The sequence below is a fragment of the Plecotus auritus genome (genome assembly GCF_963455305.1).
Source record: "Plecotus auritus genome assembly, chromosome: X".
Lineage (NCBI taxonomy): Eukaryota > Metazoa > Chordata > Mammalia > Chiroptera > Vespertilionidae > Plecotus > Plecotus auritus.
Window position 1 is genome coordinate 3049558 of NC_137784.1, and position 15582 is coordinate 3065139.

At 54.5% G+C, this 15582-nt stretch overlaps 1 protein-coding gene across 1 annotated transcript in view; it reads left to right on the top strand.

Annotated features, from left to right (window-relative positions):
* Positions 1 to 15582, top strand: part of SHROOM2 (shroom family member 2) — a 109189-nt gene that overhangs the window by 52159 nt on the left and 41448 nt on the right. Inside the window, 1 exon segment of the mRNA XM_080653642.1 lies at positions 4104 to 4255. Within this exon segment, the coding sequence (XP_080509768.1) occupies positions 4104 to 4255 (152 nt within the window).

Sequence of the window (15582 nt, forward strand, 5' to 3'; positions counted from 1 at the left end):
GGACCCTCCCATGCACAGGACCCTCCCATGCACAGGACCCTTCCATGCACAGGACCCTCCCATGCACAGGACCCTCCCATGCACAGGACCCTCCCATGCACAGGGCCCTTCCATGCACCGGACCCTCCCATGCACAGGACCCTTCCCTGCACAGGGCCCTCCCATGCACAGGACCCTTCCCTGCACAGGACCCTCCCATGCACCGGACTCTTCCATGCACAGGACCCTTCCCTGCACAGGGCCCTTCCATGCACAGGACCCTCCCATGCACAGGACCCTTCCCTGCACAGGACCCTCCCATGCACCGGACCCTTCCATGCACAGGACCCTTCCATGCACAGGACCCTCCCATGCACAGGACCCTTCCATGCACAGGGCCCTTCCATGCACCGGACCCTCCCATGCACAGGACCCTTCCCTGCACAGGGCCCTTCCATGCACAGGACCCTCCCATGCACAGGACCCTTCCCTGCACAGGACCCTCCCATGCACAGGACCCTTCCCTGCACAGGGCCCTTCCCTGCACAGGGCCCTTCCATGCACAGGGCCCTTCCATGCACAGGGCCCTCCCATGCACAGGACCCTCCCCTGCACAGGACCCTCCCATGCACAGGACCCTCCCCTGCACAGGACCCTCCCATGCACAGGACCCTTCCATGCACAGGACCCTTCCCTGCACAGGACCCTTCCATGCACAGGACCCTCCCATGCACAGGACCCTTCCCTGCACAGGGCCCTTCCCTGCACAGGGCCCTTCCATGCACAGGACCCTTCCATGCACAGGACCCTTCCATGCACAGGGCCCTTCCATGCACAGGACCCTTCCATGCACAGGACCCTTCCATGCACAGGGCCCTTCCATGCACAGGGCCCTTCCATGCACAGGGCCCTTCCATGCACAGGGCCCTTCCATGCACAGGACCCTTCCATGCACAGGACCCTCCCATGCACAGGACCCTTCCCTGCACAGGACCCTTCCATGCACAGGGCCCTTCCATGCACAGGACCCTTCCATGCACAGGACCCTCCCATGCACAGGACCCTTCCCTGCACAGGACCCTTCCATGCACAGGGCCCTTCCATGCACAGGACCCTTCCATGCACAGGACCCTCCCATGCACAGGACCCTTCCCTGCACAGGGCCCTTCCCTGCACAGGGCCCCTCCATGCACAGGACCCTTCCACTCACAGGACGACGCCCAGCCAGCTCAGCGCCCGGCCAGGGCCGCATCCGCCTTTCTGTGTCTTAGGGCCCGGACCCAGCCCTGCCCGTGGGCGGAAAGGAGTCGCTCCTCTGGGTGGGGTTGGGGTTTATTTTGTTCGATTTTTGAAATAGCGTTCTCGCATTTTTCTTGCCTTCTGATATTTTTTGTGGTCAGCCACGAGGAAAGGAATTTTTCTTTTGTGGCTGAGGTTTTAGTGCTTGTTTTGAGGTTGGTGCCCAGGCGGTGGAATTGTGCACTGTGCTTACCGAGGTGCGGGCTGAGGCCCTAAGAAGCCACGCGGCTGTGATTCTTCCCTGAGGAGTTATTCCCGCACTTCCCGGGGGGCAGGTGGAGGGCAGTGCGTTGCGCAGTGCAGGAAGGGGCGTGCCCAGGGCTTCCGAGGTTGCTGAGCTGTTAGCCTAGGCCCCGCTCCCTCACCAGTTAGTATCATGAGACGACGAGCCTGGATTTCTTTTCATGGCCAACGTGCCTAGAAATTCGTATGTGACGTTATTACGGAAATTGGACTGTTGTGCCCAGGGACGGAGAAAGGCAGGATCAGGGAGTGCTTTTCTTTAGGAAGAGTACCTACAAGCAACAGACATAGAGGTGATTTTATTGGTAATTTCTATTTCTTTAAACATTCTTTATTGCCTGGCCAGCATGGCTCAGTGGTTGAGTGCTGACCTATGAACCAAGAGGTCATAGTTCTATTCCTGAGAGTGGAAGAGGAAGAGAGAGAGAGACAGACAGACAGACAGACATCAGTGGTTGTTTCCCGCCCACCTGGGGCCGGGGATCAAACCTGCAGCCCAGACACATGCCTTTGCTTTGACCAGGAATCAAGCCCACGACCCTTCGGTGCAACAGCTAACACTCTGACCACGGAGCCACACTGGCCAGGGCAATTGATTTTGTAAAATTTATATCTGTTGTTGCGAATATTACAGATGACCCCCATTTCCCCCCACTGCCCCTCCTCCATCTGGTTCCCAGCCCAAGAACCTGTGTTTTAACGAGCACCTGGGACATTCGTCTGTGCATTACTGTCTGAGACATGCCAGTGCCCCAGCCTGCACCCCTCCCGGGTAGGAGCCGCTTCTCCAGACACCGCCCCCTCCCAGCCCCTGCACTCCTGGCGGCCCCTCCCCCACCAGGCCTCTAAATGCTGGGGGCCGGGCTCTCCTTCCAGGTCACCTGCCTGTGGGTCTGTCTGCTCTGTAGGTGGCCTCCTTCAGTCCCACCCTCCAGAGTTTCAGTGCCTCTGCCGGGGTCACTCCCTGTGGGGTCCTCTTTCCCTGGGCACCCTCTTTTTTTAAAATATTTTTACTGATTTCAGAGAGGAAGGGAGAGGGAGAGGGAGAGAGAGACAGAAACATCAGTGATGAGAGAGAATTGGCTGCCTCCTGCAGGCCCCCTACTGGGGATGGAGCCCACAACCCTGGGCCTGTGCCCTCGACCGGAATAGAACCTGGGACCCTTCAGTCCGCAGCCCAACGCTCTATCCACTGAGCCACACCGGCTGGGGCTCCCTGGGCACCCTCTTCCCCACAGCCAGCTGCCCACCGGGCCCTTCCCCTGGGCAGCCCCCTGGCCTCTCACACGGGCATGTCAGACCTTGAACCTCCACCACGTGGAGCCGGCACCTCGCTATTACCTGTGGCTGAGGTGTAATCTGGGGCGGGCGGGAACTTGTTTCCCGTCCGTCTGTCATTACGTCGGGATAAAATTGTCTAGACGTTCGAAACCAGTAGTTCCCGGAATGGATTGCTTCATAGGTTTGCTATGAGTGGGCTTTAGGTTTGTTTACGGTGTTGACGTGCAATGAATAATTGCTTTATTAACCCGAGTTCAGCTGTCCTCGGATCGAGGCGGAGATTGGGGGAAAAGGTGAGGTTTCCGAAGTGAGGCGTCGTCAGTGGCTTCATTCCCACTCGCGACCTCCCCACTCCCCGAGGGGGCGCCACCTGCGCGGACTTGAAGGAATTCTCGGGTTCACCGAGGTGTACAGTGTGGGGGGGCAGCGAGCTTTCAAATCGTACCCTTGTCTACGTGTGACTGTTAATTTATTTGTTCACGTGCTTGCTTAGTAGTTTGTGAAGAGAATGGCTTTTTGGTACAAAACGGGGTTGGCAAACTTGTTTGTAACGAGCCACGGAGTAAATATTTCTGGCTTTGTGGCCAGGCTTGTCAGTTCTGCGCCCTTTGCATTTATATTAGTTCACACAAACACTCCATCATGCTTTTGTTCCGGCCCTCCGGTCCAGTTTAAGAACCCATTGTGGCCCTCGAGTCAAAAAGTTTGCCCACCCCTGTGACCTAGCAGCATACAGCCCACATAAAAAACAGCTCGCCTGGTCGTGTGGCCCAGCTGGTTGACCTTTGTTCCATGCACCAGGAGGTCATGGGTTCAATTCTCGGTCAAGGGCATGTACCTGGGTTGCAGGTTCAATCCCTGGCCCAGATCGGGGCACCTGCAGGAGGCAGCAATTGATGTGAGGATCAATTTTTCCCTCCCTCCCTCCCTCCCTCCCTCCCTCCCTCCCTCCCTCCCTCCCTCTCACTTTCTCTAAAAATCAGGTGAGGATTAACAAGAATAAAAAAGAAGATGAGTCACTGTTCTTGGTTGTGTGTGTTCCTGAGCATTCCATGCTGTTCCCTGTTGCCCCGGTAAATGCAGCCCGCCTCCAGCAGAGGCGGCCCAGCATGGAAGCAGGGTGGCCTCGGGGCCCAGATGGCCCCTTTCCCTCCTCGGTAGTGTGGAGGCCGGCCCTCGGGCCTGCGGGCGGGCAGCCCAGGTCACGGTGTATTCCTGGCCGCGTTCTGGGCACCTGTTTGCTGACGCGGGCGGCTCCCAGGCCGCGCTTCTTCGCTCACGGGCCGGCTTCTTCGTTGCAGGTGGAAGAAGGAAGCAAAGCTGCGGCGGTGGACAAGTTACTGGCAGGAGACGAGATCGTGGGCATCAATGACATCGGCCTCTCGGGGTTCAGACAGGAAGCGATTTGCCTGGTGAAGGGGTCCCATAAGACCCTGAAGCTGGTGGTAAAAAGGTAAGACCCGGGCCTCATGTTGTGTTAACCAAGATACACGGCATGGAGTAGAGCAGCAAGATGTGACGCCTGATTTAAATTGTGTGTGTGTGTGTGTGTGTGTGTGTGTGTATGCATATAGGATTGTTATCTTTTGGCCAAGGATAAATTAGGCATCAAAAATGTTAAAAGTGCCAAAACCGGTTTGGCTCAGTGGATGGAGCGTCGGCCTGCGGACTCAAGGGTCCCGGGTTCGATTCCGGTCAGGGGCACGTGACTTGGTTGCGGGCACATCCCCAGTGGGGGGTGTGCAGGAGGCAGCTGATCGATGTTTCTCTCTCATCGTTTTTTCTGGCTCTCTATCCCTCTCCCTTCCTCTCTGTAGAAAAATCAATAAAATATATTTTTTAAAAAATGTTAAAAGATCCCTTTTATGACTACTGACAGTTTATTATTATTATTTTTTATTTATTTATTTTTTAAAATATATTTTATTGAATTTTTACAGAGAGGAAGGAAGAGGGATAGAGAGTTAGAAACATCAATGAGAGAGAAACATCGATCAACTGCCTCCTGCACACCCCCCCACTGGGGATGTGCCCGCAACCAAGGTACATGCCCTTGACCGGAATCGAACCTGGGACCCTTGAGTCTGCAGGCCGACGCTCTATCCACTGAGCCAGACCGGCCAGGGCCTGACAGTTTATTTTGATTTATTCAGTGAATTTGAGTAGTCATGTCTCTTTGGCAACGTGGAGGTTATTTTTTTGGCAGAGAAAAAAACCTCTGCTTCTGTTCCGAATGAGCAGTGTGGCTGCCTGCCGCTTACACAAGGTGGCAGGCTGCTGGGCCTTACGCTGAAGGTGGTGTGACTGCAGGGAGACTTAGCGGAGCGATGGGGATGATGGGAACGGAAGCTTGAGCCTCCGCGGGAAGACTGGTGAGAAACCATCTGTGGGATCATTGCCCAGCTCCAGTGTGACTGTGGGCCCCTCTGCTGCTCTCTCCCATATTGTCTCTGTGGTGGGGCTGCCAGAGCCCCCTACACACTGAGCCAGCTCGTTGGCTTCCTGCGGGGACAGCTGGTCTCCCTTGTGGGGACCTGCCAGCGTGGTGCAGGCTGCTTCCTACAGTGCTTGGTGCACACGGGCACATGCAGGACTTGGGCTGATGGAGTGAAATGGATTTGAACTGCACCTGGGTGTGTGTCGCTGGGGGGTCTGATGGGGACACTGCCTCCGGGGTGCTCATTCATGAAGCCTGTAAGTGTGACCCTGGCCAGCCCAGGGGCAGCAGCAAATAAAATGGACACTCGTTGTGGGACAAAATCAGGAGGCGGGAATGTTTTCGCCACTGCATCTAACAAGGTGAAACAAAATAGCGGTCAATGTCCGGTCGTATTCCGGGGTCCAGAAAGCAGGTGTACAATAGCAAAGTTGGTTTAGTAGAAGCAGCGGCAAAGAATGGGATTCGCGCTCCCCAGTGGAAAGTTGGATGGAAGCACACATTGGCGGTTCCTCAAGTGAGAAGATTAAGTAGGAAGCAGGCGTGTCAAGAGATGGTTAGGAATCCAAGTTTACTTAAAAGCCAGACACTGGGTTTTGTCCAGGGGTCCTCAAACTTTTTAAACAGGGGGCCAGTTCACTGTCCCTCAGACCGTGGGAGGGCCGGACTATAGTTTAAAAAAAAAACTATGAACAAATTCCTATGCGCACTGCGGGCCCGGCACGCGTCGGCTGCGAAGCAGGACAGGCAGCGGCACCCGGCGGGCCGGATACATGTCCTCGGCGGGCCGCATGTGGCCCGCGGGCCGTAGTTGGACGACCCCTGGTTTTGTCTCTCAGGTTAGCTAATAGAGTAGCGGGGCCCCCTGGTGGGGAGATGTGGGCAAACAAGGACTTCTTTGATAGGATGCCGATTAGACAACTTTCTTGGTGAGCAGCTTGGCAACACATTTCAAAAAGTGTATCTTGGAACCAGAATTTCATTTCTGGGGTCCTAGACATTCAGCAGAGGCATGCACCGACATGGAAGGGTGCCCTGTAAGTCCAGGTGAGTGGAACACATCCGTGTATTTATAGAGACTTCCCATTTTCAAACAAAGTTTTACATTTCTAATTGTGGTAAAATAGACATAAACTTACCATCTTAACAATTTTTAAATCTACTCTTCAGCAGCATATTCTATTTTTAAAACATATTTTAAATTGATTTTTAGAGAGAGAAGTGGGGGGGGAGAGAGAGAGAAACATGGATCGGCTGCCTCCTGCATGCCCCCTACTGGGGATTGAGCCTGCAACCTGGGCATGTGCCCTCCCCAGAATTGAATCTGCAACCTTTCAGTGCGTGGGGCAATGCCTCACCACGTGAGCCACACCGGCCAGGGCGTATTACTTTTATAACAGCAAACAATATCAAGATCCTGCATTTAAACCATTTTTTATTAAAACAATTTTTTAATCTTTTATTGATTTTAGAGCAGTGGTTCTCAACCTTTCTAATGCCGCGACCCTTTAATACAGTTCCTCATGTTGTGGTGACCCCCAACCATAACATTATTTTCGTTGCTACTTAGTAACTGTAATTTTGCTACTGTTAATGAATCGTCATGTAAATATCGGTGTTTTCCGATGGTCTTAGACTCTACAGCAGCAGTTCTCAACCTGTGGGTCGCGACCCACAGGTTGAGAACCGCTAGCAGGGTCGCCTAAGACCATCGGAAAACACAGATATTTACATGACGATTCATAACAGTAGCAAAATTACAGTAATGAAGTAGCAACGAAAATAATGTTATGGTTGGGGGTCACCACAACATGAGGAACTGTATTAAAGGGTCGCGGCATTAGAAAGGTTGAGAACCACTGTTTTAGAGGATGATGGGGTGGGGGGGGGGGAGAGAGAGAGAGAGAGAGAGAGAGAAACATCGATGTGAGAGAGATGGAACTGGGTATGTATGGGTCGATGCTCCAACCAGCTGAGCCACACCTGCCAGGGCCCAGCCCCTGCATTTTTAAAGAGGAGAGGCGTGCCCGGCCAGCGTTGGCTCAGTGGTTGCCACCTAGGAGGTCGGTTCAATTCCTGGTCAGGGCACATGCCCAGGTTGCAGGAGGCAGCCGATCCATGATTCTCTCTCATCATTGCTGTTTCTATCTCTCTCTCCCATCTCCCTTCCTCTCTAAAATCAATAAAGATATATTTTAAAAAATGATGTTTTTTTAAAAAAAGAAAGCGGAGAGGCCTTTGGGGTTGGGTGTGCCTGCGCTCACAGGAGGCTGTCCCAGCAGCTGCCCCTGTGGCATCTTTGGGTTTGGGGCACACCCCAGCCGGGTTTGTTTATTGCGAACAAACAAGAAGAATGACTCTTGGGGGGTGGATTGGCCTCCCGGCTACAATGAGCTCTTTACTCCTTGTAGTTTGTTGGGTTCTCTGTGAGTGTGACAGGTGACAAATGGTTGTATTGTTTAAGTGGGCATTTCTGCCACTGTGGGTGAGGTCGGGCCGAGTTCCGAACTTAGCAGCTTGTTTTTGAACGAGAGGAACGTACTAAGGACATGAAAACAGACCGTCTCGCCTGGCCAGTGTGGCTGTTGGTTGAGCGTTGTCATGTGCGCCAAAAGGTGGCTGGTTCGATTCTTGGTCAAGGGCACGTACTCGCTCCCTTCCACTCTCTGTGAAAAGCAACGGGAAAAAATATCCTCTTGTGAGGATTCACAAAAAAGAAAAAGCGGCTACTTTATAAAAAGGCACGGTGTCAATAATCCACAAACGCGGCAGAATAGATTCCCTTACCCAGGAGTGTGGCCAGATAATAAATGAGCCGACTCGGGCCTTGTTTAATCTGATGTAGCACCCTGTCCACCTGAGGTGCCCCGAGAAGGCGGCCTTTCTGATAAAGACGGACATCGGGTTAGGGTGCTGAGCGCTGAGCATGGCCAGGCCGGGGGTGTTTGTCCTGGGGAATGGGGTGTGTGCGCCCCCATATAAAACATACCCCTGGTGCCGGGCCCGCGGGGCTCAGTGGTTGAGCGTCCGCCTAGGAACCAGGACGTTATGGTTCAATTCCCGTCAAGGGCACATGCCTGGGTTGTGGGCTTGATCTCCAGTCTGGGGCGTGCAGGAGGCAGCTGATCCATGACTCTCCCTTCACTGATATTTCTCTCTCTCTCTCCCTCTCCGTTTCACTCTGAAATTAAGGAAATATATATTTAGAAAATAAACAGAAATTAAAACATGCCCCTGGTTTGGTAAGTCAAACGGGAATGGAGGTCCGTGCACGGACCCCTCCCGCAGGGACAGCTGCTGTGTGCCCGAGCTGCAGGTGGTTTGGTTTCAGGGGGCGTGGGGAGCGAGCCCCGGCCCCCAGGATAGGATTGCGGAGGAGGCCGGTGTCGCAAAGCCTTGGCGTCCTGTTTCACGGGCCTGGCAGCGCCTATCCTGTCATCATGTGGAAGCCGGGCTGGGGGCGACGCGAGGAGACACAGGATCGCTATCTGCCCCGCGACGTGCCTTTCCCAGACGGATGAGAACGGCACTTCCTTTCTCCCCGAGCGGTGTCGCTGGGAACAAAGGGCTGTAACCGGAGTCCCCGCCAGGCGCACATATGTTCTCCTTCGGGACGCCCAGGCGGTGCCCGGGCCAGTGGGGCGTCGCGGGGCGGGGCGTCTGCCCAGCTGTCAATCAACTGCCAGGCCCGCGGGAGAGGCTGAGCCCCAAGCCGGTGCCTGCCCTTCCTCCCAGGAGCTGCTCAGGGCGGACGTGGTAACCTTCTCCTTGCGTTTCTCTCGGTTGCCGCCCGCCCTGCTTTCCCGGGTGTCCAGGCCACACCCTGGAGATCCTGGTGGACACTTCTGGAACGGCCCCAGGCCATTCTGCTGCGGGTGCCGCCACTGGCTTAAGCAAATGTGCTTGGAAAGGGGTAAGACCAGAAACGGGGTCACCTGTGAGTTTTCCCTGAGGAGTGTGGCCAGGAGACAAGCCCCTCGCTGCGGCCAGGGCTGTCACCGCCCCCTGCGTGGACAGCGCTGGGGCAGTCCCCGTTTTTCTCACTTCAGAGGCAAATTACCATAAATTCAGCTCCCCAAAAGTACATATACTTTTATTTTATTTTTAATCCTCACCCGAGGATATTTTTCCATTGATTCTTAGGGAGAGTGGAAGAGAGAGGGAGAGACAGAGGGAAACATCGATGTGAGAGAAACACATCCATGGGCTGCCTCCTGCATGAGCCCTGACCAGGACCTGGGCCGGGGAGGAGCCTGCAACCGAGGTGCATGCCTTTGACTGGAATTGAACCCGGGACCCTTTGGTCCACAGGCTGATGCTCTAAACACTGACCCAAGCTGGCTAGGGCTCAAAAAGTACATACAATTTTATTCTATTTTTTAAAAATATATTTTATTGATTTTTTTTTTACAGAGAGGAAGGGACAGGGATAGAGAGTTAGAAACATCGATGAGAGAGAAACATCGATCAGCTGCTTCCTGCACATCCTCTACCGGGGATGTGCCCACAACCAAGGTACATGCCCTTGACCGAAATCGAACCTGGGACCCTCCAGTCCGCAGGCCGACGCTCTATCCACTGAGCCAAACCTGTTAGGGCAGTACATACAATTTTAAACACCTTGGAAAATTTTCTTTTAAAATCATGCCACAAGTCATTTTCTAAAGCGTGTCATTACTGTCCCAGTCCTCCCAGTTGATATGGTGACATTCGTTTTGTTTGCAACGAAGGCTGCCTGCCACCTCATCGTGAATCTTACTCTTGATCTAGCCGGTGTGGCCAGCCCTTTGGCCAAATTATCCATAGGGTTGACTCATGTCACTTCCTGCCTCTGCTGGCAGCCTTAAACCGCTTTGTGGCTCTGATTGCGTCCGCTCAGCCGGCATTTGGCAGGGGATTAGCACCCCGGGAGGAGGATCTTAGCCGCAGCTGTGGGGTCAGCCAGGCTGGCTGGCAGGTGATGCATTTGCAGAAAGGAGGCGTCACATCCAGGGACAGCCCCTGGCCCTGCTGGGAGCGCGTTTCTTACAACACGCGTTGGTCTCTGGTGTCACTGCCTGGCAGTGAATTCCGCACGAGGCAGCCTGTCCCCTGTCCCCTGTCCCCTGTCCCTGGCGCTGTCTGAGCAGGCAGCTCTGCATGGGGCCCACCGTGGATGTTCCAGAAGCAGCTCCGTGCACCGATGCGGCTGGAGGACCGGGATCACTAGGCTGTCTGCAGGTTGTGTCCCCTCCCCACCGTCCCCTTTCGAGGGCTCTTCCTGGGGCAGAACAGTGGTTTGTTTATATTTTTCCAAATATATTTGTATTGATTTCAGAGAGGAAGGGAGAGGGAGAGAGAGACAGAAACATCCATGGCGAGAGAGGATCATGGATCGGCTGCCTCCTGTACACCCCCTACAGGGGATCGAGCCTGCAACCTGGGCATGTGTCCTGACTGGGAATTGAACTGTGACCTCCTGGTTCATAGGTCGATGCTCAACCACTGAGCCATGCCAGGCGGGCGGGACTGTGTTTATTCTGAAGGAGGGTGTGGGTCTTACTGGGATGCTGGTGGGTGTGGGTCTTACTGGGAGGCTGGTGGGTGTGGGTCTTACTGGGACGCTGGTGGGTGTGGGTCTTACTGGGACGCTGGTGGGTGTGGGTCTTACTGGGAGGCTGGTGGGTGTGTGTCTTACTGGGACTCTGGTGGGTGTGGGTCTTACTGGGACGCTGGTGGGTGTGTGTCTTACTGGGACGCTGGTGGGTGTGGGTCTTACTGGGACGCTGGTGGGTGTGGGTCTTACTGGGACGCTGGTGGGTGTGGGTCTTACCTGGTGCTTTGAGAGGGTGGCCTGAAGCCCTTCAAGTTCCAAGGGCAAGTTTCTATTTTGTGAGCATTTTGGAGGTCAGGGTCAGAGGCTGCTGTGCCTGTTTTATTGTTGAAACAGAGCAGAGCCAGAGGTTTGTGCTGAATAGACACCCTGACTTGTTGGGGTGTTCTCATTATTGTGTTTTTTTAAAAAAAATCCATAATAGTAAAAGCATAATATGCTAATTAGACCGGACGTCCTTCCTTCCGGACAAAGCCGCAGCCGGCCGGGGCAGAGGCAGAGGTGGCAGAACCCCCCCCCCCCCCCCCCCCGCACTGCGGCAGGCGGGGCCCGGGACCAAGGCCCTCGCACGATTTTGTGCACCGGGCCTCTAGTTGAGATATAAGGGACGTGTGAGTTTCAGGTGTACAGTGCAATGATTCAGTATATGTACATACTGCAAAATGATCATAGTAGGTCATTAACATCGGTCACCACGCATAGTCATAAATACTTTTCTTGTGACGAGAACAGGATCACTTTTATTAGAATCAGGAGGAAAAAAGATCAGATTTGTTTTATTTTGGGAATAGTCACTTCTGCTCAGATTTCGAAGTCGGGTATGGCGTAAGCTCCAAATCAGATGACTCTCTAATTACGTGAGAATGTTTCTTTGCGGGGGGGCGGGGGGAGTGCACTGTGCCTTTAAGATGGTCAGGGGTTTGGACACAGCCTGCCTGTGGGCCTGCTGCCTGCCTCGGGCATAGCCTTTGATCCTTCCTTGGCGGGAGGGGGGGTGGGGGGAGGGGGGAGCAGGTGTGTGATGGAGAGAGGAGAGAAGTTGCTGGGAAGAGCCCGAGTCGTTTGGTCTGCCCCAGTGCTGCCTGTGCTCCTTATGGGCCATTCCCACGCTGGCTTCTGCTAAAGCAGCCGGAGCGCCCCCCCGGGCCCTGCTCGGGCAGAGGGGGTGCCCGCCTCACCTCGCGGAGAGGAGCCCCGCGCTGCCCTCGTGGGACGTGACCCGCCCCGCATCTGCTTCCGTGCAGCTCTGAGGCTTGGATCAGTTCCGCTGCCTGGGGGTTTATCTTTCCCGCGCCTCCGGGATGTGCGGGCAGGACCTGCCTCAGTCTCTCCCGCAGGACTGCATGTTCTCTCGGGCACAGCATGGCACCGTGTGACCGCTGCTGGGGCAGCGGACTCTGCCGGGGCGGCTCCCCAAATGCTGCAAGGCTGGCTGTGTCTTGTATTAAATATATGTAATCATGTTTTACACATGCATGTAACAGGTTAGAAGCACTCCAGGCAAGCCGTTAAGCTTATACCATTAGGAGCTGACAGCTGACAGGCAGGGCCCAGCAGAGGGGAGGAGGAGGGGGGACCAGGGGAGGAGGGAGAAGGGGGTTGAAGGGAGAAGGGAAGAGGGGGGAGAAGGAGAAGAGGGGGGACCAGGGGAGGAAGGGGTTGAAAGAAGGAGGAGAGGAGGGATGGAGAAGGGGAGGGGAAGGGGGGACCAGGGGAGGAGGAGGGCAAGGGGAGGAGGGGAGCGGGGGGCGGCCGGGGAACCAGCGGGGAGGAGGGGCACGCAGAACTCGGCAGTCTTTCCCAGGGACAAGATCACTGAGCTGCTGTCAGGCCCACGTCGGCGATTCCCGGGCCCCCAAAGGCAATGGCAGAGGGGACGCAACCAAAGCGGAGTGTAGGGAAGGGGTGACGAGGTGGCTCGGGCTTGACAGTGCTTCTCCGCCTGGGCCTGCGTCTGAATTGCCAGGAGGGCTTGTGCCAGCATACCAGCAGCCCAAGCCCTTGCCCAGATAATGCCCATGGGGCTGGCCAAGGAGTGCGCTCACAACCCCGGGCCGGAAGCCAGGGCACTGAAGGGTCGCTGAAGGTTCTGGAGTGAGGGGCAGAGCTGGCGAGCGGAGGGGCAGGAGGTCGGTCTGGCAGGAGACGGGGGGACACACAGACAGACGGGAGGGCTGCTGAGGACCTGGGCTCCCGGAGGCTTGGCAGGACCCAAGGGCAGCAGCCAGCTCGGAGCGGGTTCATTTGGGGCCTGCTGGGCGGTGCTTCTTATGGCCTTGTTCCACGCATGCCCACATCCCAGTGTCCACCAGGCGCGCCTGGGGCCAAGTCCCCGCCCCCCACACTGACGACCTTGGCCTCGCAGCCAGCCCGTCCTATCCCGTCAGACCCGCCAAGTTCATGGGGATAAATGCAGACCTTGTTTATTTTGTGAGGCTGTGCCCATTTGCTGCATTTGAAAAGGTTAGAAAAATAATATAGCCCTCTTTCTTTCTTTCTTTTTTTTGAGGGGAAGGAGGGAGTTCTGGTTTTTACATGAATGAACTATTTCATTGAGGCACTTACTCAATGGCTCTTTAAAAATGAATTTTGGTATTTACATCTGTGGATCTTAACTATGAGTGATAGCCTAGCATTTTTTATATTTGTTTTATAAACCCTGTCCCTTCAAAACAAAACACAACACTACCTAGTATATAAAATTATTGTTTTTTAAAATATATTTTTATTGACTTCAAGGAAAAAGGAAGAGGGGGAGAGAGAGAGAGAGAGAGAGAGAGAGAGAGAGAGAAACATCAATGATGAGAGAGAATCATGGATCAGCTGCCTCCTGCACGCCCCCTACTGGGGATGGAGCCTGCAACCCAGGCATGTGCCCTGACCGGGACTCAAACCGTGACCTTCTGGTTCATGGGTCCATGCTCATCCACTGAGCCACGCTGGCGAGGCGAAAATTACTATTTTTTTAAATTAAATTTATGGGGGTGACATTGGCCAATAAAATTATATAGGTTTTAAGTATACAATTCTATGGTACATCATCTGTATATTGTCTTTGCGCCTACCACTCAAAGTCACATTGCCTTCTGGCACCATATATTTGACCCACTTAAAGGTAGTTTTAAAAGTTGAAGTGAATTTAGATGAATCTTGGTTTGCAATTCGGGGGAAAGGTTTCACGGGACCCTCATCGTAATGAATAGTTTTATCTGGGGAGCCAGGAAAGCTGGTGTGAATTGTCAGGGCCACAGCTTTTCAGTGACGATGAAAGGAATGTTCGTGCTCATTGAAGATGATATTTGGGCCCTGGCTGGTGTGGCTCAGTGGATAGAGCGTGGGACCGAGGACTGAAGGGTCCCGGATTCCATTCCGGTCCAGGGCACGTTACGTCGGTTGCAGGCTCAATCCCTGGCCCTGGGTGAGGTGTGTGCAGGAGGCAACCAATCGATGCGTCTCTCCCACATCGATGTTTCTCTCTCTCTGTCTCTCCCCCTCCCTTCGACTCTCTGTAAAAGTCAGTGGAAAAATATCCTCTGGAGAGGCTTAACAATAAAATAAAAAAGATCTTACTTCTGCTCTTGCGTTCACTCCTGCTGCACGGGCGGGTGTGAGGCGGACCTGAGGGACAGGGACTGAGAACTCCAGGTGGCACCAGCGCGCTCTGTGCCCAGGCTTCCCGCCCAGTGTCCTTACCGGACGGTCACTGAGTGACTGGCACGAAGGTGCTGAGCGGCCTTGTCTCTTACCGTCACACATGCACCCGTTTCAGGCCGCAGGTGCCTGCGGACAAGCAGCTGGAACCTTCTCTGACCCCAAATAGGTTCATTGTGCCCCAGGAAGTTCACAGGCCTGGACAAAGTCATGTCTGTTCCAGGGACATGTCCCTGTCCCCAGTGCCCGTGACATCCTCGGTCATAGCTTGTAGTGTAACCCTTTCTACCGGGTTTCACTTGTTTATTCTTTTTATACATCTTTATTGATTTCAGAGAGGAGGGGAGAGGGAGAGAGAGAGAAACATCCATGACGAGAGAGAATCATGGATCTGCTGCCTCCTATACGCCCCCGGGCATGTGCCCTGACCAGGAATCGAACCATGACCTCCAGGTTCATAGGTCGATGCTCCATTGTCAACCACTGGCCGGGCTGTTTATCTGTGTGTTACCTTTCTAAAAGGAAGGACAGACACCCTGGGGCACCCAGGAACCCCAGCCATGCCTGAGGCATTCCAGGGTGTAATGTATTCCGGAATGTAATGTCCCGGAGTGTAAGGCACCCCGCGCCCCGCCCCCTCCCCCCAGCCTTCCATTTCTCTTTGCCTCTGTTTCAATCGGTCTAGTCAGTTTCCTTCATTAACTAGCTGTGACGTCTGGAGATGAAAGAAGTTGTGGACATTGTAGCCCAGAGAAAGCCATCTGAGACTGACACCCACAGGGCCAGGACCTTCCTCATGAGGATCTTGAGAAATGCCATGAGGTATGGTCTTGGTTTTACGGCCCCTTTACTTGTGCGGCGCGAGGAATCGGTCTGTTGTATGCTTTAGTTCGTAGACCAGGCGTCCTCAAACTACGGCCCGCGGGCCACAGGCGGCCCGCCGAGGACATTGATCCGGCCCTCCGGGCGCCGCTGCCTGTCCTGCTTAGCAGCCGACTTGTCCCGGGCCCGCAGTGCGCATAGGAATTTGTTCATAGTTGTTTTTTTTTAAACTACAGTCCGGCCCTCCAACAGTCTGAGGGACAGTGAACTGGCCCCT